The sequence below is a fragment of the Panthera leo genome, chromosome C1, assembly GCF_018350215.1.
Source record: "Panthera leo isolate Ple1 chromosome C1, P.leo_Ple1_pat1.1, whole genome shotgun sequence".
Classification (NCBI taxonomy): Eukaryota; Metazoa; Chordata; class Mammalia; order Carnivora; family Felidae; genus Panthera; species Panthera leo.
In genome coordinates, this window is record NC_056686.1 from 27,548,791 (window position 1) to 27,571,939 (window position 23,149).

The 23,149-nt window shown below is 48.2% G+C and overlaps 2 protein-coding genes and 1 long non-coding RNA gene across 8 annotated transcripts; 2 read left to right on the top strand and 1 right to left on the bottom strand.

Moving 5' to 3' along the window:
- Positions 1–3,901: 3,901 nt before the first annotated feature.
- Positions 3,902–9,887, bottom strand: LOC122226960. Its single transcript, XR_006205831.1, has 2 exons — positions 9,630–9,887; positions 3,902–4,419 (listed from the first exon to the last, which is right to left on the bottom strand). It is a non-coding gene; the product is annotated as an uncharacterized LOC122226960 (long non-coding RNA).
- Positions 9,888–11,551: 1,664 nt separating this feature from the next.
- Positions 11,552–15,370, top strand: TEKT2 (tektin 2). 6 transcript variants are annotated; one of them, XM_042951005.1, is made up of 10 exons: positions 11,552–11,637; positions 12,474–12,682; positions 12,765–12,890; positions 13,081–13,286; positions 13,816–13,959; positions 14,041–14,155; positions 14,311–14,418; positions 14,547–14,690; positions 14,854–14,933; positions 15,100–15,370. In XM_042951005.1, exons 2-10 carry the CDS (start codon positions 12,527–12,529, stop codon positions 15,311–15,313), a joined length of 1,293 nt encoding a protein of 430 aa, XP_042806939.1. In that variant the 5' UTR covers positions 11,552–11,637; positions 12,474–12,526; the 3' UTR covers positions 15,314–15,370. The 6 variants fall into 6 exon arrangements, with proteins under 6 accessions (XP_042806939.1, XP_042806940.1, XP_042806937.1 ...); XM_042951006.1 differs by having other exon boundaries at positions 11,620–11,637; positions 12,471–12,682; XM_042951003.1 differs by having other exon boundaries at positions 11,622–11,637; positions 12,423–12,682.
- Positions 15,371–16,110: 740 nt separating this feature from the next.
- On the top strand, positions 16,111–22,767 carry ADPRS (ADP-ribosylserine hydrolase). The gene is made up of 6 exons (XM_042951007.1): positions 16,111–16,351; positions 19,322–19,418; positions 19,685–19,892; positions 20,004–20,188; positions 21,171–21,271; positions 21,909–22,767. Exons 1-6 carry the CDS (start codon positions 16,129–16,131, stop codon positions 22,199–22,201), a joined length of 1,107 nt encoding a protein of 368 aa, XP_042806941.1. The 5' UTR covers positions 16,111–16,128; the 3' UTR covers positions 22,202–22,767.
- The last annotated feature ends 382 nt before the right edge of the window (positions 22,768–23,149 follow it).

A 23,149-nucleotide genomic window follows, 5' to 3' on the forward strand; every position in this document is an offset into this window, starting at 1 on the left:
CTTTTCCCTTAATGTACATACCATTTACATAGATATCTCTCATATGCCTCTTGATGTGTGCAGAATTCTATATTTTAAAAAAAGCCTTTTTTAACCCAATTCCTAGTCAAGCCTGAGCTATAAAGGAGAAAGTATAAGGTGTTTTCGAATGCAAGAACTTTTTAGAAGATCACAAATGGAAAAAGACTGTTGAAAAATGTGTTGCCTTTTAGAGTAGAAAGGGCTCTAAACATGAGCCAGAGACTTGGAGTTTGGTCAGAGCTCTACCACTAACTTGCTCTGTCCTTAGGCAATTCCCTCAATCTCTCCAGGTCTCCTTTCTCCTTGTAACATAGTAGTGATAATACCTGCCCTCACCTACCTCACAAAGTTGTTAAGAATAGGATAAAGTTTGTGACAGTGCTTGAGTTCTCCAATATTCAGAAGTCCAAGACCATAGAATATTGTTGTATGAAGGGTTCATTTCGTTTGCCTCTATGAGTATCTTTAATAACCATGGATCATTTTATCAAACAGGCATAAGAGAAACTTAGGACTTATCCTGGTATGATATTCACTTACAAACATAATCCTGTTTGTTTCTCCCCTGCCAGATATCCAGGCTAAATTTTTATTTATAATAATCTTGGGCAAAAGCGTAACTTCAAAAACCAAACTCCTTTTAGTGGTGCTATGGCAGCTGCGATTGTATTTTGAATTAGATTAATGTGGTGAAACTATCAGATAATCAGAAATTAACTTTGCCTTTGCTTTCAGGCATTTTTGCTACATGTTGGCATCAGAGGCTGATGTACAACCAGATAGTTATCCCTTTGTTTCTTGTCAGATTTTTGGCACCTTTTTTTGGAGTAGGGGTTAGGTTTTAAGAAAGAAAGTGTGCTTATTTCATTCATCACTTTGCAGTGTTGAACCTTGCTTTCCAATCACCATGTATCTGTAAAAGCTGAATATAGTAAAAGTTTTTTCCTTCATTTTAATTCAGTTCTGAGCATCTGCAGGTGATATCGGGTAGCCTGTAGTTGGTGTCTGACCCAGTTATCTTTACAGATCATTGGTAGAACCTTCACATTTGACAGGCTTACCCATTTTTCTGGACAAAAGGGGCTCCTGTTTCTAGGAAGTAACAAAGGGCACATCATCACAGGTTGTGTAAGCAATTGCTTTTTTTTTTTTTTTTTTTTCCAACAGACAAGCTTGGTTTTTGTTGTTGTTGTTTGTTTTAAGAAAAAAAGGCTGCATTTTAGGTACACAGGGTATGGGTGCATTCAACACTTATTTTAATCAACAGATGCTGACCTCTCCTGTTGTGGCAGTTGGACTTTTCCAACTCATCACTAACATGGGTGGTATCTATCTTAGTTTTATAGGATAATGAGAGTTACAGGTACTGAAAGTGGAAAGTTGGGGAGATTCAGGCTTGGAAAATGAACAAAAGTCCACCTTGCTGAGTGAGATAGCTAAAAACATTGATATATCAGGAATACTTTTAATTAAGCAATTTTTGCTGTAATGTGTCGCTTTAATATTTCTCTTTAGTTATGGACCCAAAAGTATTACTGTGTCTTGTGAGTAAAGATCATTCTTGTGGACTAGTATATGGATGCATACATAGGCTGTGAGAAGCAATGGTGTGTGTGTGTGTGTGTGTGTGTGTGTGTGTGTGTGTGTGTGTCTGTGTGTATAAATATTCTATGTTTATAACACTATGTGTATTACTTAAATTTATATAGAAAAAAATAATGTGTTTCTTTAGTGTTTTGGGGACTAAAATTGTAATATAACCATTCCAGTGTAATCTGACGACTCACTCTAGAGAACATTTATATTACACACAAATGCACACCCCTAAAGCATTGCTAACTGCTCCCACTTTAGATAATTGCTGCTTTTTTTAAACCCTAAGTAATGGAGGAGGAAATAGCACTCTTTTTAAAGGGGCTTTTCTGAAAAGTCAAATGTAAATACAAGACATGTGGGGAGGGTGGGACCACCTGCAAATATCCTGCAGATGGACAAATAGCCTTTTAAATTTTACTTTTTAACCATCTTGACCGTGTGTGCCTATTTGTATTGCAGATGTGAACTATTTTTGGGGGTTGATATCAGTATGTTTTGAAACTGAATTATTACATAAAATCAGAGTAACCTCTTTCTCCGTCCTCCTTTTCCACACTAACTATTCTTGCCAAATATTTCTGCTGATACCGAGGTTCAGCATGGTAAAATGATGGACTCTAAAACCTCCTTCCTCATCTTCCCCATCCTGTCTTACACCTGGTCTGGCCTTCTATTTTTTGTTGGCTTTTCATAAGTAAGAACAATTTACTGTAGCGATATAAAGACTGCAGAATTTCAAAATGTTTATCTATAAGCCTTCCTTTGTTAATGTTTGGTTACACAGTAACATCAGTTAAAACAGTGGAGTCTGAGTTTGTAACATTCTTTAGGACTAGATAAGATCTTGAATGATAATGAAACTTGACTGCCACGTTTTATTAACAGGAAAGCGGAGGTGGGAGCAAACTACGATATATATGTGATAAGTGTACAATTAGAAATACCAAATGCCGAATCCTATCACTGTGTACTTGGGGGGCCAGGCTTTTGGATTTGGTTGTCATTTTAATTCCTTGAAGACTATATGTAATTATGCTCGGCAGAAGGCAAATAAAGTTTTTAAACAAAAGTGCTTCTTTTGGTATTTAAAGTTTGGTAGCAAATTTTCTACTTTGAGTTAAGTTACCTTCCCCCCCAAAATTACTAGAAAAACCTTAGGGTTGAGGTTGAGAAGCTTAAAGAGATGCTTTTTAAGCAGTTGTCACTTTAATATTTTATGTTAAAGAAATTGTCATAATTCTTCCTGAGCCAAACTGTCACTAAAATGTCCCGTGACAGAACCACTCCTCTTTTTTCTGGCATTCTGCATATTGGAAGGGTTCTGTGTTGTATTTGTTTTTTAATCCTTAATTTAAAAAAAATTAATGGTTTTAGTGTTGCTTAGCTTCAGTTTGAAGTGTAAATTTCACTAATAATTGCAATAAAAAAGAAAAGCTTTGCTCCAAACTTTTATTGTGTTGGTCATCATTACAGTTCTCCCAGCTTAGGTAAAGGGAGCCGTTGTGATGCAGTGAAAACGATTGAGACTCTAAGAGTCATGAAGTCCTGGGTTAAAACTATGATTGTGTAACACTCTGGACAGGTTGCTTGATGCTTTTAAGTCTCAGTTTCCTCCATTAGAAGAAGATAACAGGGCTCTTGGGACATTAAATAAGATGATCCCTCCGACAATGTGCTCCTTCCTTGGGGCTAACTCACTACTTTGAAACAGTCCAGCTTAAATATGAAATCTTGGGGTCATGAGTTTGAGCCTCATGTTGGGCGTAGAGCTTAAAAAAAAAAAAAAAAAAAAAAAAAAACGAAAAACCTCGTCCCTTCATAATCTCCACTAAGCCAGTTTATGTCTTCCAGAACATCCCTTCTTGCTCTTATGTCTTCCTCACTCCAGTCTTCTCCCAGCTACATGTCCCCAGACTCTGTACAACCCTAACAGTACTCTTTGTTCTTGAAGGACCTTGTTACCAACACTAAAAAAAACTAGTTAGCTTACTAACAAATGCTGATAGGTGATACTGTATGTGTCAGTAGACAAGTTTGACAGTTGAAGAGAATCACTCTACTGGGAATTTTGCCCAGTAACTACACGGGTATAGGAAATTTTTTAAAAATCAGTAATTATAGCCAAATGCATACAGTTAAATGGAACTATGTGTGGCAATGACACAGAGACCATGCTCTGAAAAATCACAGAGGCTCTAATGTAAGACAGGCATAGAAAAGTGGTATGGTTCTCAAAGCACACTTCAGTCGGCCTGCTGCTATGATTGTTTAGGGAGACGTGAACTGGACAGAACAAATAACCAATTATATTAGAGTTCAGGGGCTTGAGCTTTCTTCATAGAAAGGGGTGCTCAGTGCAGTACACTTAAGCATGTGCAGAAATGAGGTGGCAGTCCAAGAGTCCAAGGTGATTTTGCTTTTGGGGGGCCGTGCCTCTTGAACTTTAAGTTCTTGTGGTTTCCGTTGTCTGATCACTTGACAGATTCTTCATAATTGCTGAGACTTGCATACCTTGCAGATGCTTCTAGAAAATTAACTAGGTTAATCTGTCAATGCCAGGAAAGGACATGATCATTTTTATGATATTTTATAAGATGTTTTTATCATAAGGGGGACTGAAATCTTTAGTCTTATCTGTAGAAGGAAGATGATTGGATTCCTATCTTCCATCACTTTTGTTACTTCTACAGTATCCACGGTTTACAAAGATCATTGCAACACCTTTACTCAGTAGCCCTTTTCTCGTGCTTGTCTCTATGAAAAGATCTTCCTCTAAGAATAATGCTTGAGTTCAAAATGTGTCTATAATTATAAACAAATCAGACATATTAGAGGCTTAGGATTATGAAGCCTAATATGACACCTGATTCTCAGCTAAAACAAAGTGTAACAGACTTTTGCTAAATGGTTTAGAAATAGCCCAAAAGTATTTGAAACTGCCACATGTACACTATTACTCTGTCTTTACTGTAACATACCTTGCTAAATGGAGTTTGCACATTATCTTGTAAACACCAAGACTGAAAACAACGTAGGAGTCATTTTTTGATTTTGGGGGGGTTTTGGTACCCCAGGTTGGGAACATAGGAATAGTTCTGATGCTGCACCAGACAGGATTTCAGTAACCACCATCATTCAGGCATCATTCAAAAATGTCCTTTGTATCTTATACAAATGTAGCATTAAGGTTGTTATTTTTTTAAGATTTTTTTTTTTTTTAATTATCTCTGTGCCCAACATAGCGCTTGAACTCACAACCCCGAGATCAAGAATCACATGCTCCATTGACTGAGCCAGCCAGGCACCCCAACAAGGTTGTTTGACCATGTTTATATATTTTGTTTTGTGAGTTTAATTTTTCTAATTTATTTTTGTACTTTCATAGAGATTTTATATTATGAAAGTTGGCCATCTGTGGTATCCTTCTGAATTGTATTTTTAAAAATCTAGTAGGAGGTGCTATCTAACCCTTTAATTACAAAAAGTATGGCTATTGTCTACATTAAGGCCCTTTAGATACTGATTTGGAAATCTGGGGGCGCCTGGGTGGCTCAGTTGGTTGAGCATCTGACTCTTGATTCCTCAGGTCGTGATCCCAGGGTCATGGGATCAGGTCCCACGTCGGGCTCTGTGCTGAGCGTGCAACCTGCTTGGGAGGGATTCTCTTTTCTCTGCCCCTCTCCCCCACTAGCACTTATTCTCTCTCTAAAATAAAAAAGAGAAAGGGGCGCCTGGGTGGCGCAGTCGGTTAAGCGTCCGACTTCAGCCAGGTCACGATCTCGCGGTCCGTGAGTTCGAGCCCCGCGTCAGGCTCTGGGCTGATGGCTTGGAGCCTGGAGCCTGTTTCCGATTCTGTGTCTCCCTCTCTCTCTGCCCCTCCCCCGTTCATGCTCTGTCTCTCTCTGTCCCAAAAATAAATAAAAAACGTTGAAAAAAAAAAAAATTTAAAAAAAAAAAAAAAAAAAAAGAGAAAGAAAAAACCTGCACAAAAGTGTAACATTTTACTTTGAGTATGGCGAGCTACTTTCCATTCATGTTAACTGAGAGATTTTTTTTTTCTTATGCAAGAAGAGTGAGCTCTGAGGATAAGAAGAGAAAATCAAGTGGAGGAAAAAACAAAACAAAAACCTGTTTCAACCTCCAGGGCAAATCAGCAGCAGCTCTGTAGTGGAACCAGTAGTCATTTTTGACTAATGTGCTATGTGAAACTATTAGCCTCACCTAAGTCTCTGCCCTGAGGATCTCAGACAAATGCCAGACCAGCAGAAAAGCAAACTGGAAAAAAGGACGGAGTCAAACGGTTCCCTCTGGAGTAAGTAATAAATGTACAAGCAAAGAAATACCTAAGTGAAAGAGGCCACCTCTTTCCACCCACTCCATGTTTAAAAAAAAAGAAAAAAGAAAGATGGGGGGCGCTCCTGTCTGGCTCAGTTGTTAAGAGTATGTGACTCCTGATTCAAGCCCCACGTTGGGCGTAGAGCTTACATTTAAAAAAAAAAAAAAAAAAAAAAAGTAATTTCCTCTGGGACAATGATACCCAACTCTGTTGGCAAATAACTCTTATATAAAACCTCAAGATCTTCCACCAGACCTTGGAAGGAGGGTTACTTAATCGTACATAGCCAGACCCAGTCCCAATTTAAAGCAAAACTCTTCTAATGTAACACCAAGTTGTTGCTTGAAAAACATTCCTGCAACCACAGCTGCCACATTCTAAAACAGCGATTTCCAGAGTTTAATTCACTAGTAAACACCTTCAGTCTTTGCTGTCATTTGCCAGGCATGTTAGTAAGCTGCTTAGGACTTCACTTTGATTATCTATGTATGACAACAAAGAAGATGAAAAAAAAAGTCTTCAAATTTGTTCTTTGTTTTTTCTGCTTAAGAGGGGAAGAAAGGCTAAAACAGAACAGCTTTTAAGATGTTCAGTTTGGTTTTCTGCCTATTGGCAACAACTGATATTTTAGCATGCTACTAAATAGGAAAAGATGAATGAAATTATCATTCACCCTGTGAATTATCTGTACATCTATTTTCCTCTTAGATTTAAATTAAATAGCAAACAACCTCAAGTGAACACCAAAATAGGAACTGCTGTTTTGTTAGAGATACGGCCACTTGAAAGAAAAAAATAAGGAAAGATAATTTATGTAAAATCTCTCCAGAGAAAAGGAAGTTAATGATCCTGGAGAAATTATAGTCCAGCATTCAGGTAGTTTATAATGTCTACAAAGATCAAGCAGCATAGTAGCATACCTCAGTAGGAATGGCTTGGGCAAACGTACTAAGTCATACTGTATTTGTGTGTAGGCATTGGAAGCACCTGCCACGGAAAGATACTTGCGCTTTGGAAGACAACACACAAAACTGGTTGTGCAGGCAATATAGTTACATTCAGTAGCTATAGGGGTACCTTATCAAGATTTTTTTCAAGTTTATGTATATTTTGAGAGAGAGCGTGAGCAGAAGAGGGCAGAGGGAGAGAGAGAATCCCAAGCTGACAGCACAGAGCCTGACATGGGCTTGATCCCACAAACTGTGAGACCATGACCTGAGCTGAAACCAGGAGTCACACACTTAACCAACTGAGCCACCCAGGGACCCCGAGATGTTATTTTCGTATTAGAATAAGATCACCCAGGGGCGCCTGGGTGGCTCAGTCGGTTAAATGTCCGACTCTTGATTTCGGCTCAGGTCATGATCTCACAGTTTGGTGAGCTCGAGCCCCATGTCAGGCTCTGTGCTGGCAGTGCAGAACCTGGTTAGGATTCTGTCTCTGTCTCTCTCTCTCTCTCTGATCCTCCCCACTCATGCTCTCTCTCTCAAAAGAAATAAACATTTTTTTTTAAAGAAGCTCGACTGACCATTAATTCTTTTATTTAAAGTTTATTTTTGAGAGAGAGTGCATGCTCACAAGAGTAGCAGGAGGGGGTGGGCAGAAAGAGATGGGGACAGAGGATCCAAAGCAGGTTCTGTGCTAACAGAGAGCTGGATGCGGGGTTCAAAGTCAGGAACCATGAGATCATGACCTGAGCCAGGTCGGATGCTTAACCAACTGAGCCAGCCAGGCACCCCAATTAAAGTACTTTAAAACATCGTTCTGATTCGATAGAAGTTGTACTCTCTGAGGATTTGAATCATTGGAATTCACTAAATTAGGTAGTCTCTGACATTTACTGGAAGGAGAAAATTGAGTACAGAGAATATACATATTATAGTACTTCACAGATTTTGAGAGAAAATGGCTTGTTGTTACCAAGCCACTTCATGTCTCCTGTGGCTAAATCTCAAATCACTTTTTAAAAAAAAGTTACAAGTTAACAGTCTTCTGCTTCATGGGTTTTGTTTTTTTTTTTCCACATTAAAAATAATGTCTTCCTTCATTGTCTGTATCTCTAGTATCCTTTAAAACCCATGAGAATGCTGAATGGATACTTAGGTTCTTTAACTTTGAAGAGAAATAGCAGCCAATTAAAGAACACCACAACTAGACATGTGCCAGTCAAGCTCATTTTCTTCCTCTTTATAATATTCGTACGTGATGTGGCTGCTTTATCTAAGAGCACCATTCCCAGGGTAATGCACATATTAAATAGGGAAATGATGCATATTTCTGCCAGAAACTGACAGTAACCCACTGCATGGATATAATGTATAAGACCTGTACGAGGATCCCTTTGAGCATAAGGGGCTCTGTTTATATGTGTCCACCTGAGACTAGATATCATCACAATCACAAAACACAGAGCTTAAAGCTGCCCACAAGATTTTGTTAAAAATAAATTCCCTATTTCATTTCAATAAATGCACAATTCCCTCCCAAAAGAGCCAAAAATAGCCCCTGCTTGGAGGGATCGTGATAATTTGTGGGCTTCCTGACTCTGATGTTGGCCTTTCTTAGTCCTCTCAGCAACCCAGGCAGCCATTTGCTCAGCTGGGATACCCCTTCCCTCCAAATGGTAAATGTCATCTGACGTAAATTTCTTCTTAGCAGAAAAGTGGACACTTAGAAATGACATCAGCTGGGGCAGCTGGAGGGCCTCAGGGCTTTCATCATAATCCATCATCACAAAAAAAAAAAAAAAAATACCTTACTGTTGAATGCACTGGAGTGCTGCCAGGACTGTGTCAAGATCTGAAATTCTTCAGCAGTTTTGCTTATTACACATGATCTAAACTGCAATGGTAAACATCACAATAACAGTGGTTTTTGGTGTTTCTAGTACAAAATGATGGCGGCTGGGTGGCTCAGTTGGTTGTGTCTGACTTTGGCTCAGGTCATTATCTCACAGTCTGTGAGTTCGAGCCCCAAGTTGGGCTCTGTGCTAGCAGCTCAGAGCCTGGAGCCTGCTTTGGATTCTGTGTCTCCCTCTCAATCTCTCTCTCTCTCTCTCTCTCTCTCTCTCTCTCTCTCTCATGCTGTGTCTCTGTCTCTCAAAAATGAATAAACGTTAAAAAAAATTCCAAAATGATAGAACATGGCATCACTCATTCTTAACAGTCCATCTTTCTTGGTCCAATCCATCAGCTGCCTGACCTTTTCTGCTAATACCTTCTTCCTTTGGCCAGGATGTACAGGAACCTCATGAGTCATGAACACCAAGGCCACCATCATAGTCAGAGATACATGCCAAAGCCACCACCATTCTGCCATATTTGTTTACTGCGTTCAGTTATAAAATGTTTCAAAACATAAACTAAAATTTCTTCATTTCTTCCAGCAATTAATTTTTCCAAGACCTTTATTTCCCTGTCTTCTTTAACCCTAGTAAAAGAGCAATATCACAAAGTCCCATGCATGTCTGGTTTGTGAGCTATATATTAGAGTTTAGAAAATACTCTGTGGGGAAAAATATATATATTCCATGGTCAGGAAGTTTGGGAAATGTTCTAGCCTCAGTCTTCCTGGAGCACTCCAGACTCACATTTCTAACTGCCTGCCAGGCAGCGCCTGGATCCACCACAAGCACCCCAAACTTCCGAAAAGCCGACCTCATCTTCCCCTTACCTACCAAGCTCCCTTGGTTCTCCCCTCTTTCCTCTGTGGAGGTATTTATCACACCATCCCACCAATCACTGGGGTGTTAAAACTGAGGACTCTTCTGGGACTTCTCTCTTTCCCTTATCTGTCAAACCTGAGCTTGGTGCCCCAGCTCAGGTTTGATAATTGAGGGTGGCTCAGTCGGTTGAGCATCTGACTTTGGCTCAGGTTGTGACCTCACAGTACCTGAGTTTGAGCGCAGGATCAGGCTTGCTACTGTCAGCATGGAGCCTGCTTCAGATCCTCTGTTCCCCGCCCCCCCCCCCCCCCCATCTCTGCACCTCCTCTGCTTACACACTCTCTCTCAAAATAAAAACAGCAAACCTGAACTTGGCCTCTGGGGCAGATTGCCTGGGTTTGAATCCAGGCTTTACCACTATGTTATGTGACCCTGGGCACGTTCCTCACTTCTCTGTGCCTCAGTTTTCTCGCCTGTAAGACAAACATGGTAATAGCACCCACCTCCTAGGATCATTCAGCACAGTCCTCAGAAGAGGACCAGGCCAGCCTATGGGGGAGAGAGAGGGTCCTTACCTCCCTCTCGATTTCCAGAGCCACCACTAGAGGCAGTGTAGAGTTGTAACAGGGAGAAGGTGAACCTGAGTTTCCATCCCTGTCTTTCGCAGTGCCAGTCTCCAGTTGCCTCTGAAAACGGGGATAGTGCCTACCTCCCCTATTAGTTATCAACATTAAATGTCAACATTTCCCAAGGCCTAGAACAGTACTGGCATGGTTGAATTTTTTCCCTTCTCTTTTTAAAAAAATGGTTGGATTTTGGACGTACCTGTGTGGCTCAGTCGATGAAGCAATAGACTTTGGCTCAGGTCATGATCTTATGGTTGGTGAGTTCAAACCCTGCATGCCGGTCTCTGGTGTCAGCGTGGAGCCTGCTTCAGACCTTCGATCCTTGTCTCTCTGTCTCTCCCCCCGCCCCCACTCACACGCATGCTCCCTCTCTCAAAAATAAAAATAAACATTAAAAAAAAAAAAGGTTGGATTTTTGTAATGTATAGAATTTCGTTTTTGTTATTATTATTATTTTGAGAGATAGAGAGCGAGTGGGGGAGGGACAGAGAGAGAGAGGGAGAAAGAATCCCAAGCAGGCTCTGCACTGTCAGTGCAGAACCTGATATAGGGCTTGAACCCAGAAACAAACCAGGAGATTTGGTTTGAGCTGAAATCAAGAGTTAGGCACTTAACCTACTGAGCCAACCAGGCACCCCTCTAGAATTATTGAATCACTATATTGTACACTTGAAATTAATAGAACACTGTATGTTAACTATACTGGAACTAAAAGACCTAAAACAAGAAAAAAATGGCTGGATTTTGAGCTTTGCTTCTAACACCCCAGTTACCTCCCCATGGATGCGGCCTCTCCAAATACAAGTATCATTCCATCTCTGCCATCAAGCAGATGGATGCACTTCTTGGGCAAGACAGGACCAAATGAATGTGGGTCAATAATGTTGGGAAAAAAAAAAAAAAAAAAAAAAAATATATATATATATATATATATATTTCTGGAAGGTACCTGACGGGGATTGAGCCTGAGCTGGAGATTACTTTTTTTTTATGTACTGTGTGTTTGTGTATGTATGTATATGTGTGTGTGTGTGTGTGTGTGTGTGTGTGTGTGTGTATTCACACATACTGTACACATATATAAAATAGGTATATATTTTTACCATGTCGATGCACAACTTTTATCAAAATATAAATGTTTAACGTGTAAATGGAGTAAACGCGATATGGTGATGCCCTCCTCTCGACCCCCCACCCCCGACGCCCGCCGGCCGCCCCAGCCCTGCGGCCCCGCTGTCCTACTCCTCCAGCCTCCCGCCCCTCGGAGCCGCCCCGCGGCGGCCAACCTAACAGCCAGTGTAGGTAAGGCGAGCGCGGAGGGCGGGTGCCTAGCAACCGGGGGCGCCGAACAGAGGCGCTTGGGACGCGAGGCGGAAGTGCGAACAGGGCTGGAGGTGAGAAGACTAGTAGCGGGGCGGGTAGGGGGGGCTCGCACCCAAGCCGAGTTCCCTCCCTGTCCCCTGCCTCCTCCTTTCTCGATGCCTGCTCCTGGGTATTAATTCAAACCAAAGATGAACATACTGGGGCGGAGGGGGGGGGGGGCGGGGAGGGCTGGGCTGGGACCTAGACAGACCCCAGCTCCTCCCAATCCGAGCCCTCACACACACACCCTCCCTTCCTCCTCCCACAAAAGGTGGAGGCTGGAGGTGGGACGACTTTATGGGGAGGAAGCCACTCCCCCCCCCCCCCCCCCCCGGCCCGCCCCAACTCCCTAATGCCAACCTGCGTCCCCTGCAAAACTAAGTCGTCCTCTCCTTGGATGGAGAACAGGGCTTCTTCTCTTAGAGCCTCAGGGTCCTGGCCCAAAGCTGGGGCGAAAAAACAAAAGAAAGTTCCACACGACTTGGTTGCTGGAAGTAGGGGTGGAATAGATTAAGGGCTATTTTTCCTGCTAACGGCCCTCCCTCCACCAGCCCCACTAAGCACTTGGCAACACACACACACACACACACACATACACACACACACACCCCGAAGGATTCCATTGTCCCCTTTCACCATTTTCCAGGACCTGCAGGGTCCAGGAGTTTGTGCCTGTGGATGGATGGATGGGTGGGAGGAAACTTGGTGAATGCCTCCCACAAAGCTAGTAGAGTCAAGGCTGTTCCCAAGCAGGGTTCCTGCAGAAAGGGGCTGGCACAATAAGGACAGAAACATGTTCTTTGGGCTTTTGATCCAGAACAGGATCTCCTGAGTGGTCTCCTGCAGCCTCATTTTCCCTCTCCAGCAGAGGTGGGTGATTGGAACAGGCCTGGGGTGTTCTGACCCTTCAATCCCAGCACCATGGCCACGCTAAGCGTCAAGCCCAGTCAACGCTTCCAGTTGCCGGACTGGCACACCAACAGCCGCCTGTTGTCCACCAATGCTGAGCGGCAGCGAGATGCTTCGCACCAGATCCGCCAAGAGGCCCGGGTCCTCCGCAATGAGACCAACAACCAGGTTGGAGGCCAGAGCCTAGTTGGGTGGGCAACGGGGAGAGCCCCAATCCCACACCCTCTTTATCTGTCTTTGTCTCTTCCAGACCATTTGGGATGAACATGACAATAGGACTCGACTGGCAGAGAGGATTGATACAGTCAACCGTTGGAAGGAGACGCTGGACAAGTGTCTGACAGATTTAGATGCTGAGATTGATGCCCTAACACAGGCAGGGAGCCAGGGACCCTGCTGCAAAGACCTCCCCACCCTCCTCACTTTGGGATCCATGCACCCGAAGTTATGGGAGTATTGGGCAGCATGTCCATCTGAGTCACCCACTGGCCCCTCTGCTAAAGTGGGGATGAGTGCTGCTTCCCAGTGGATGGCCCCACTAGCGTCCTGTGCCCTCTCCCTTCTAGATGAAAGAATCAACAGAGCAAAACCTGCAGGCCAAGAACCTGCCTCTGGATGTGGCAATTGAGTGCCTGACCCTGCGGGAGAGTCGGCGTGACATTGATGTGGTGAAGGATCCTGTGGAGGAAGAGCTGCACAAAGAGGTGGAGGTCATTGATGCCACCAAGAAGGCCTTGCAACAAAAGATTAGCCAGGCCTTCGAGAAGCTCTGGTAAGGGAGCTGTATCATTCCCATGTTCCCTTGCACTTGAAGGCTGTGTGTCTTACATGTGAAACATGTATTGTGGGTAGTGAGCAACTGGCTCTCAGGCTGCCTCCTGCCCCTGCTGTGCCCCCAGCAGAAACCACTCGCTGATTTTAGCACTCCTTCCACCACCTGAGACACGGTCTCGGAATGCTTCCCGTGACCCGGCTTTAAGCAGCCATTGCCAACTAACTGGGAGCATGAGAGATGAAGCCTATTTTCCACCACCCCCAAGTACCTTCTTGTGAGCCTCAGTGGGTGTGTGAGCCTCAGTGGGTGTAGCTACATACATGAGTCCCCGTGAGTGTGTGCAAGCATGTGGGTGTCACCATTTTGTCTGTAGAAAGCTCCTCCAGCTGTGCTGGTCTATGTCTCTGCTGCAGCAGCTCCACTGTCAGCCCAGCTGGCCCAGCCCTCATGTCCCTTCAGTACAATGGGGGCTATGTTCTGGGACCTTGGGGGGGATGGTTCCTGATCGAATCTGGCCCTTCCCCAGCCTCCTGCAGGAAGTCCGACAGCAGCTCAACTCTGACCATCGGGACAAAATGGAGACGTTGGACATTGACAGAGGCTGCCTCTCTCTCAACCTCAAGTCCCCAAACATCTCTCTGAAGGTTAATCCCACGCGTGTTCCCAATGGGTAAGAAGTGTTTCACCCAGTTTCTCCTCCCCACCTCACAGGCCATACTCTTATGACCCCAGTGTCTCCTGCCACCCACAGCTCCTCCAGCCTGCAGCAGTGGGATGACTTCAGCCAGTTCAACAAGGACCGGGCAGAGGCTGAGATGAAAGGAGCGGTAGAGCTGAGGGAGGCCATCGCCCTAACTATTGCCGAGGTGACTGGCCACTCCCCACACCCTGTTCTCCCACAGCTAGTTAGTGGGCCAATTGTTCCTGTTGGCCATGTGGCATGCCATCACCTCACCTGAGCAACTTCCTCAATGGCCATGAGCTTACACCCTCCCCTTGCCCTGCCTCCCCTGTCCTTCAGACCAACAATGAACTTGAAGCCCAGAGGGTTGCAACAGAATTTGCCTTCAGAAAGCGGCTGCGGGAGATGGAGAAAGTATACAGTGAGCTCAGGTGGCAGGAGAAGAATGTGAGCCTTCTCTGTTTAGTCCCTGGGGCCCAGATGTCCTGCTGTGGGATGAGAGCCCACAGGAAGCCCTGGACAGGGTGCACCACGGTGGGTTCAGCTGGTGGAGACCAGTCACTCTGTCCCTGCAGACCTTGGAGGAGATCGCCGAGCTGCAGGAGGACATCCGGCACCTAGAGGAGGATCTGCGCAGAAAGCTACAGAACCTGAAGCTCTGCCATACCCGACTGGAGTCCAGAACTTACCGTCCCAATGTGGAACTCTGCCGGGACCAGGTGCGAGGGCTCCCCAGTGGGGCACGGGGTCCCTGCTAAGGCTTCCTCAGGATCACCCCCCAGCACATGTTTCTGGCGGAGCAGGGGTGCTGGTGCAGGGCAGTACCCAAACTCAAGGAGAGTACACTGATCTGGGCCTCCCAACCCACTCACCTGCCTCTAGGCACAGCATGGCCTCACTGACGAGGTTCACCAATTAGAGGCAACCATTGCTGCCCTGAAGCAGAAGCTGGCACAAGCACAGTAAGTTTGGGGAGTGGGCAGCAGGGGCAGGGAGACACCGCCCACCCACGGGGCCTTTTGTTGCCTTCTGGCTTCCTCGATGTCTTCCTGACTGAGGGCCAGAGAGCTCTGCCCCGGCCTCCCAGGATCATGCAGGAGTGAGGGGTTGTTTGTGCCTCCTCCCTAGGGATGCTCTGGATGCTCTCTACAAGCACCTGGCCAGGCTGCAGGCTGACATCGCCTGCAAGGCCAACTCTATGCTGTTGGACACCAAGTGCATGGACACCCGTCGGAAGCTGACTGTGCCTGCTGAGAAGTTTGTGCCGGAGGTGGACACCTTCAGCCGTACCACAAACCGCACCCTGAGTCCACTCAAAAGCTGCCAGCTGGAGCTGGTGTAGTGTTAGGTGGCTGAGGGATGAGGGGAGGGTCAGATGGGAGATGGAAGGTGGGGGCGGGGGGGGGGGGCGTGGAGAGAATGAATCTAATAAACGTGGTGGTTCTCAGTCCAGATGGTTTTCTGGTGCTGCAGCCAGCAGGGAGTGAGAGGCTTCCTGGCCCTCCTGTGTGTGGAAGAGCAAAGCTGAGGAACATCATCCCCCCCCCCCCCCCACCTCAAGCTCCTTGTTCTCAATCTGATTCCTTCCCTCCTCCCTCCTCAGGGAAGTCATCTCTGGACTAGGCCAGCATCCCCCGGGCTCTAGCAGCGTGACCGCTCACCAGCTTTGCTCCAGCTGGACCCTTGCCTGCCCTCCTGATGCCCAGGAGAGGCCCGGGGTGGGGTGGGGGTGAGGTGGAGGGGCAGGCCTGGAGCCAAGAGCTGGGACAGCCCTGGGGAGGGCTGGGATTGCTGGGGCCCAGAGCGAGGCTTCCTAAAAGCAGGCCACGGGAGCGGGGTGGGGAGGTGAGGGGTGGAGATAGTGGCCTCAAGGACTGCTGTGGTCCGCTGGTCTGGCTCAGGGCCCTCCCCTCAGGGACCCTTTAGTGGCCGTCCCGCCCGTCTGTGACGTTTACGGGATTATGGAGCTAAAAGCGGAGGCCAGGCCCAAACCAGTGATGCCGGACGCCGGAGCCGCGTCTCCGGGCCGCTGGGCGGCGCTGTGGGCGCGGAGAGACGCCGAGGCTCCGGGCCGCTGGGCGGCACTGTGGGGCTGGCGGGAAGCGTTGCTCTGGGGCGCGCGCCGGCCGTACCGGAAGTGGCGACTGCTCCGCGCGGATGGCGGTGGCGGCGGCGGCGGCGGCGATGACGGCGGCGGGCTGCGCGGGGGCTGGGGCGGCCCGCTCCCTCTCTCGCTTCCGAGGCTGCCTAGCCGGCGCGCTGCTCGGGGACTGCGTGGGCTCCTTCTACGAGGCGCACGATACCGTCACCCTGACGTCAGTCCTGCGTCACGTCCAGAGCCTGGAGCCGGACCCGGGCTCGCCGGGGAGCGCGCGGACAGGTGGGCGGGGCCGGGTGCAGGTGAGGACGCGGAGGCCGGGGGTCCGCGGGGGCCTCGGGGCGGGAGGGACTGGCATCGGAGATAAGGCCGCCCGGGGCTGCGGGGGCCGGGTCTGGATGAGCCACAGGCAGCTCGGACTCAGCGCGTCGGAATTCGAGCCCCGGCTTCGCACGTCTCGCCCCAGCTCGCGGCCTGGCAACACCATCCAGTCAGCCGCGCAATCCTGAAACCCCGGTGTCATTCTTCTGCATTGCTCCTGCTCCAGTGTATACGCCGCTGCCGTTTTTGCTCCTTCTACCCAGTTCTCCCGAATCACATTCTCCACACATCAGGGAGAACCCTTCTCGGAAACAGATGTGACGGGGGCCTCCACCGCAGGAAGCACTGCAGTGCTTTTCCCTTACCCTCAGAATAGAAACAAACTCTTTAACGTGACCTATCTGGCCGGCCCTCCCCCGACTCTCCAGTTTCACTTTCTACCACCCTTGGCCTTCTGCACTCGGCTCCTCTCACCCCAGCTCGCTCTAGCCCAGGCTTTTGCAGTGCTGTATTGTATAAAGCCTGTCTCCCCTCCACTGCTCTCCTTGTGCAGCCAGGTCCTCCCTCATCCAGATTTCTAACCAGCATCATGTCTGAGGTCAAGCGGAGGATGATTCTTGGAGAGCATGTAGAACAGTAAGAAAAAGGGGCCATACTCAGAACGCTGAAGGAGCAAAAGGAGCTAGAGAACGAAATGGTTTGATAGGAAATGAGGCAGGGGGGCATGGGTATCAATACTACCCAAGAGAATTTCAAAATGAGGACACTAGTCAGTGGTGTTATGCTACAGAGAGGTTCAAGTCTGGTTTCGAAAAGCATTTTCAGTCGATGGGGAGCCTGGGTGGATCAGTCAGTTAAGCATCTGATTTCGGGGTTTGTGGATTTGAGCCCCGCATGGGGCTCTGTGCAGACAGCTCAGATCCTGGAGCCTGCTTTGAATTCTGTCTCCCTCTTTCTCTGCCCCACCCCTGCTTGTTCTCTTTCCCTCTCTCACTGAAAAATAAAAAATAAACATTAAAAAAAAAAAAAAAAAAGCATTTTCAGTAGAATGTTGAAACCTGGAAGTTAGATTTCAATGGATTTAGGAGGAAGTAGAAAGAGGAAAAAGAGTATGGTTTAGTATGATGGGAAAGAGAGCCAGGAGCCATGGTTGAGGCAAAGATAAGATGGAGGGATGGTTTCTAATTTCATCTTTGGTTTGATGTTAAGATGAAGGGACAATATTTTAGGTTAGCAGGTGTTTTAGGACCTTTTGGATACAAGTAGCAGAAAACTCAGGATGACCTAAGCAGAAAGAGAATTCATTGGGTGACATAACTGAGAAGTCCAGAGGTAGGTCTGGTTTCGTGTGGCGCTGAAATCCAGGGGCTCAAGTCACATCAAGACCCAGCTCCTCTCCTTATTCAGATCCACATTCTTCCGGGTTGGCTTCACTCGCTCTGGCAGACCCTCCCCGTGGGGTGACCTCAGCAGTTCCAGCAGAGGAAGTCTGTCTGCAGCAGCCCCAGCAGAAATCCCAGATTGCGTCTCCTCGGCCTGGCTTGGCCATCTATCCATCCCTGAACAAGGGAGTAGTAGGGTGTGCTATTTGAGGAGGCTGTTGGTGGTGTGAACCTTATGCCCTAACCACATGGGCTGAAGATGGGGTAGAGAAGTGGCTCCCTGGGGACAGGCTGGGCGCAGGAACCACACAAAGGGAGAATGGGTGTTGCTCTACCACACAGGGAGGGGTTGAGGGGACAGGAGAGAAGAGGAAGAACACGTCCCCTGAGGGGCTGGGCTGGATGGACTAGAAGAGGGACTCACTTGGTCAAGGGGTAACAAAAGAGTGTGGCTGTGGCTAAGAGGGCTGTTGACTCCTCTTCCTTGTGAAGCCAGGATGGGAGCCTCCTTAAGAGTGAAAGGGAGAAAGGGGTGGGGGGGCTTGCAATACACAGGAGTGGGGCTGGGGGCTCACAGGGAGTATGCTTCCTTCTCTGTAGCCCTCTCCTCCTGCAGTAAAACCAAGTCCCAGTCTTGCTGGCTCACAGCCCACTTGAGACATCATATAACCAGTGTTGCTGAGTCAGAAGTGCCAGAGCAGTACTCCCGGGCACCGAGAAGGAGAAGCAGGGCAGGTGGAGGGAGGGTTGACCCAGGCTCCAAGTTTTGGGGAGCAGTGGGATGTAAGAGAGACGAGGGAAGGGGCCTACAAGGAAGGGCTTCAGATGCCAGGGCAGTGAATTTGGCCTGATCCTGAAAGCAACAGACAGCCGTTAGGAGCAGGAGAGTGAGTTGAGGAAAGTGATAGTCTGCTTTTAGGGAGAATTTTCTGCTGCACATATAGGCTGGGTTGGAGGGTGGGGGTGGTGGTGCAGGAGAGCTACAGTCAGGTCAGGCAGAAGGGAACAGATTTTCCTTCGGAAATCAGCAGGTCATAACTGACTCAGAATAAAGAATTGCTGAAAATCCCAAGGCCTGCAGCCCAGGAAGCTGGCTGGGAGTGAGAGACTGACTTAAGGCATTCTAGAACTGGCAAATAAAAGTGGGAGGCCAGGGGTGCCTGGCTCAATCAGTAGAGCATGACTCTTGATCTTAGGGTCATGAGTTTGAGCCCCACATTGGATGTAGAGGTTATTTTAAAAAAACAATGGCGCCTGGGTGGCTCAGTTAAGTGTCAGACTTCAGCTCACGTCATGATCTCACAGTGGGTTCGAGCCCCACATCAGGCTCTGTGCTGACAGCTCAGAGCCTGGAGCCTGTTTCAGATTCTGTGTCTCCCTCTCTCTCTGCCTCTACCATGCTCATGCTCTGTCTCTCTCTGTCTCAAAAATAAACAAACATTAAAAAAAATTTTTTTTTTTTAAATAAAGGAGGGGGGCAGGAGGCCAAAGCCACCACCTTCAAGCCCTGCAGTGTGATCTCACCCCCACTCCCACCCTGTCCCTGCAGAAGCATTGTACTACACAGATGACACAGCCATGGCCAGGGCCCTGGTGCAGTCCCTGCTGGCCAAGGAGGCCTTCGACGAGGTGGACATGGCTCACAGGTGAGGGGGACAGGCCTGGGGTGAGGCAAAGCAGGTGGGCACAATAACTGCGCTTCTTGGCCAGAGTGATGATGTCGGTGCATGCTGGGACCCCCACCCTCAGCGGGACACAGTAATGCTGTGGCTTCCCAAGCCAGAGGTGACAGCCCTGCTGGGACAGGCTCCTTTGGTCCCTAAGCCATCCTCTTTTCCCAGCAGCCAGCGTTCTCTCCCAGCCCCAACAGGCATCTTTTCAACCCTAATCCTGTCTCCGTTCTCTCCCCTAGATTTGCTCAGGAGTACAAGAAAGACCCTGATAGGGGTTACGGTGCTGGAGTAGTCACTGTCTTCAAGAAGCTCCTGAGCCCCAAGTGCCGTGATGTCTTTGAGCCTGCCCGGGCCCAGTTTAATGGGAAAGGCTCCTATGGCAATGGGGGTGCCATGCGGGTGGCCGGCATCTCGCTGGCCTATAGCAGTGTCCAGGACGTGCAGAAGGTAATCCAGGTGGGCTGGCTGCTGGGCTTTCCCCTCCCTCCCTCCCTCCCTCTTCTCTGCAGGTTGGGTTCTGTGACAGCAAGTCTTCTGCCTCTGCTGCCTCTGCCCTAGTTTGCCCGGCTCTCAGCCCAGCTGACACACGCCTCCTCCCTGGGTTACAATGGCGCCATCCTGCAGGCCCTGGCCGTGCACCTGGCTTTGCAGGGGGAGTCATCCAGTGAACATTTCCTCCAACAACTCCTGGGCCACATGGAAGAGCTGGAGAGTGACGCCCAGTCTGTCTCGGATGCCAGAGAGTGAGTATGTGGGTTGGAGACAGGCTGGAAGGATGCTTATGGGTATGCATGCATTGTGGGGTCCTCTGGCCTGGCCACAATTTTAAGTTAATTTATTTATTTTGAGAGAGAGTGCACTCGTGTGTGTGAGCAGAAGAGAAAGGGAGAGAGAGAGAATCCCAAGAAGGTTCTGAGCTGTCAGTGCAGAGCCCAACACAGGGCTTGATCTCATGAATCGTGAGATCATGACCTGAGCCAAAATTAAGAGTTAGGTGCTGGGGCGCCTGGGTGTCTCAGTCTGTTAAGCATCCAACTGTTAATTTTGGCTCAGGTCATGACCTCACGGTTTTTGAGATTGAGCCCCACGTTGGGCTCTGTGCTGATATCGTGGGGCCTGCTTGGGATTCTCTCTCTCCCTCTGTCTCTGCCCTTCCCTGCCCATGCTCTCTTGCTCTCTCTCTCTCTCTAAAAATAAATAAACATTGAAAAAAAAACACCTCACATATTAAAAAAAAGGGGGGGGGCGCTGGGTGGTTCAGGTAAGCATCCCACTTCAGCTCAGGTCATAACCTTAAGGTTCATGAGTTTGAGCCCCACATTGAGCTCACTGCTGTCAGTGCAGAGCCCACTTCGATCCTTTGTCTCTCTCTCTCTCTCTGCCCTTCCTCCACCTTCTCTCTCTCAGTCTTTCTAAATAAACATAAAAAAAAAAAAAAAAGAATTGGATGCTTAACCCAGGCGCCCCTGAAACCTCCCTTCTTGAATTGCAGACTCTTGGGAGGGATGGGAAGAGCCCATTTGCCTTGACTCTGCTTTGAGGCCCTTAGGGTACCAGGGAATTAAAAAAGCAGCTCACTTCTAGCCCTCTCCCACTTCTTGTCAGGATGTCTGTGCTGGGTGTCAGCCTGATCACTCCCGCCTCGCCCTCCCACACCCCTTCCCCTGCCTTCCGTCTCTACCGTGCTGGCTCCGGCCTCCCTGAAATCTCACCCCTGACCCACAGGTTGGGCATGGAGGAGCGTCCCTACTCCAGCCGACTGAAGAAGATTGGAGCCCTTCTAGAACAAGACTCAGTGACCAGAGAGGAGGTGGTGTCTGAGCTAGGTGGGTAGACCCTCCCCACCCACACACACACACAGCCATCACCCTCAGGGCTAGGCCTGGGCATGGGGACAGGACGGGAACCTGGAGGCATGCCTGCTTTTGTTTTTGCCTGGGGCTGCTGTGACAGCAGAGCCAGCTCTGTGCAGTCCCTGTGCAGGGTTGTAAGCACAGCACCTGCTTGCCCTATGGCTCCTCTAGGGCTGTAGCACCTTCAGCCTTACAGATAAATGTCCCCAGAAATGGCAGGTGGCTACTGGTTTGGACAGTTGGTGTTGATAACTGATGCTTATTTACACGGCACTTGTCCTGTGTTCTGGGCACCTTGCAGAAGACTTTACCTGTGGCCCATTTCACCCCCACACTAGCCCTGTGAAAGTCTCTGACTTCATTCCCTCTCTGCCCGAGATGTCGAATCCCAAAAACAGGAATCTTAGCCATTAAGGAACTTTTCTTATCCCATGGCTAATAGGAGAGAGAGCCAGGATTTGAACCTGGGTAGTCTAATTCTAGAACCCGTGGTCTGAATTATGGCCCAGCTTGAAGCTGAGAGTATTGGCTTGGGGTGAGTGGCCAGAAGAAGCCTGGGGACATAGAAAGTGGGTGAGTGCTGTGTCCCCATACGTTGGCTTCCCTACAGGGAATGGCATTGCTGCCTTTGAATCTGTGCCCACTGCCATCTACTGCTTCCTGCGCTGCATGGAGCCTGACCCTGAGATTCCCTCTGCCTTCAACAGTCTCCAAAGGACTCTTATCTACTCCATCTCACTGGGGGGGGACACAGACACCATTGCCACCATGGCCGGAGCCATTGCTGGTGCCTACTATGGGATGGAACAGGTGCCAGAGAGCTGGCAGCAAAGCTGTGAGGGCTACGAGGAGACAGACGTCCTGGCCCAGAGCCTGCACCGGCTCTTCCAGAAGAGTCTGTGAGGGCCACAGCTGCTGGGGCTCCACTGTGTCTAGCAGGACCAACTACAGCTCAGATTGGAAACCCAGAGGCTTACCGCAGCATAGGTTGCTGCCTCCGTCACCCTGCAGTGTGGATGGAGCATACCTCTGGGGCGGGGTCTCTGGGGGAAGTCATTGGACAGTGAGTGTGGAGGGCTGGTGCCTCCATGATGCTCGGTTTCCAGCTCACTGCAGAGCGTTGGGCAAGCCCGGCTCCTCGGGCACACGGGAGGGATCTGGACAGCTTTGATCTTGGAAGGGCATTTGTGGCATTTTCCTTTATTATCTAACACATGGGGTTGGGTGGGGGGCAGAAGTGATCAGCAGTAGCATCATTTCCCCTTGTTGGGATTTAGCCAGTTTGCCAGAGAGCATGTCTTTGGACAGAGCCCCTGGGCAGTAAGTTTACATGGATCAGGGAAACCAGCACTTGCATCTAGCTAATCTAGATACATACCTGGCCCTTGACTGTCATGGAGCTTATTAACAGCTTCCAGCAGAACTCCCAGCAATAAAATTGTTGGTAAATCCTACCACTGGTTCCTAAATCTCTCCTGTGCCCTGGATTCTGTCCACTTCACCCCACCCTTGACCTTCTCAAGCCTGGTGCCTCTTTATCAGCTCTGCCAGGAGCTAGGAACACAAGGCTGCCGAGATGTCAGGCAGATTCCTCCAGTTCTTCCAATTGTCTGCACAGCTGGTTCATCCAGGAAGGGCAAAGTGAGCATGATTTTGTCCTTTGGTCACTCAAAGTGGCCCAGGCAGTGGGCGAGACAAGCCAGATGTCCCTGGTTTCAAAGCCTGACTTCTTCATAGGTTGCTTCCCAAGTAGGACCCAAGAACAGGACCCCTGTAGGAGGATGCAGAGGGCAGTCTCTCTCACCGGATTGCCAACCATGGGGTGAGGAGGGTACATCGTGCCTGTGCCCT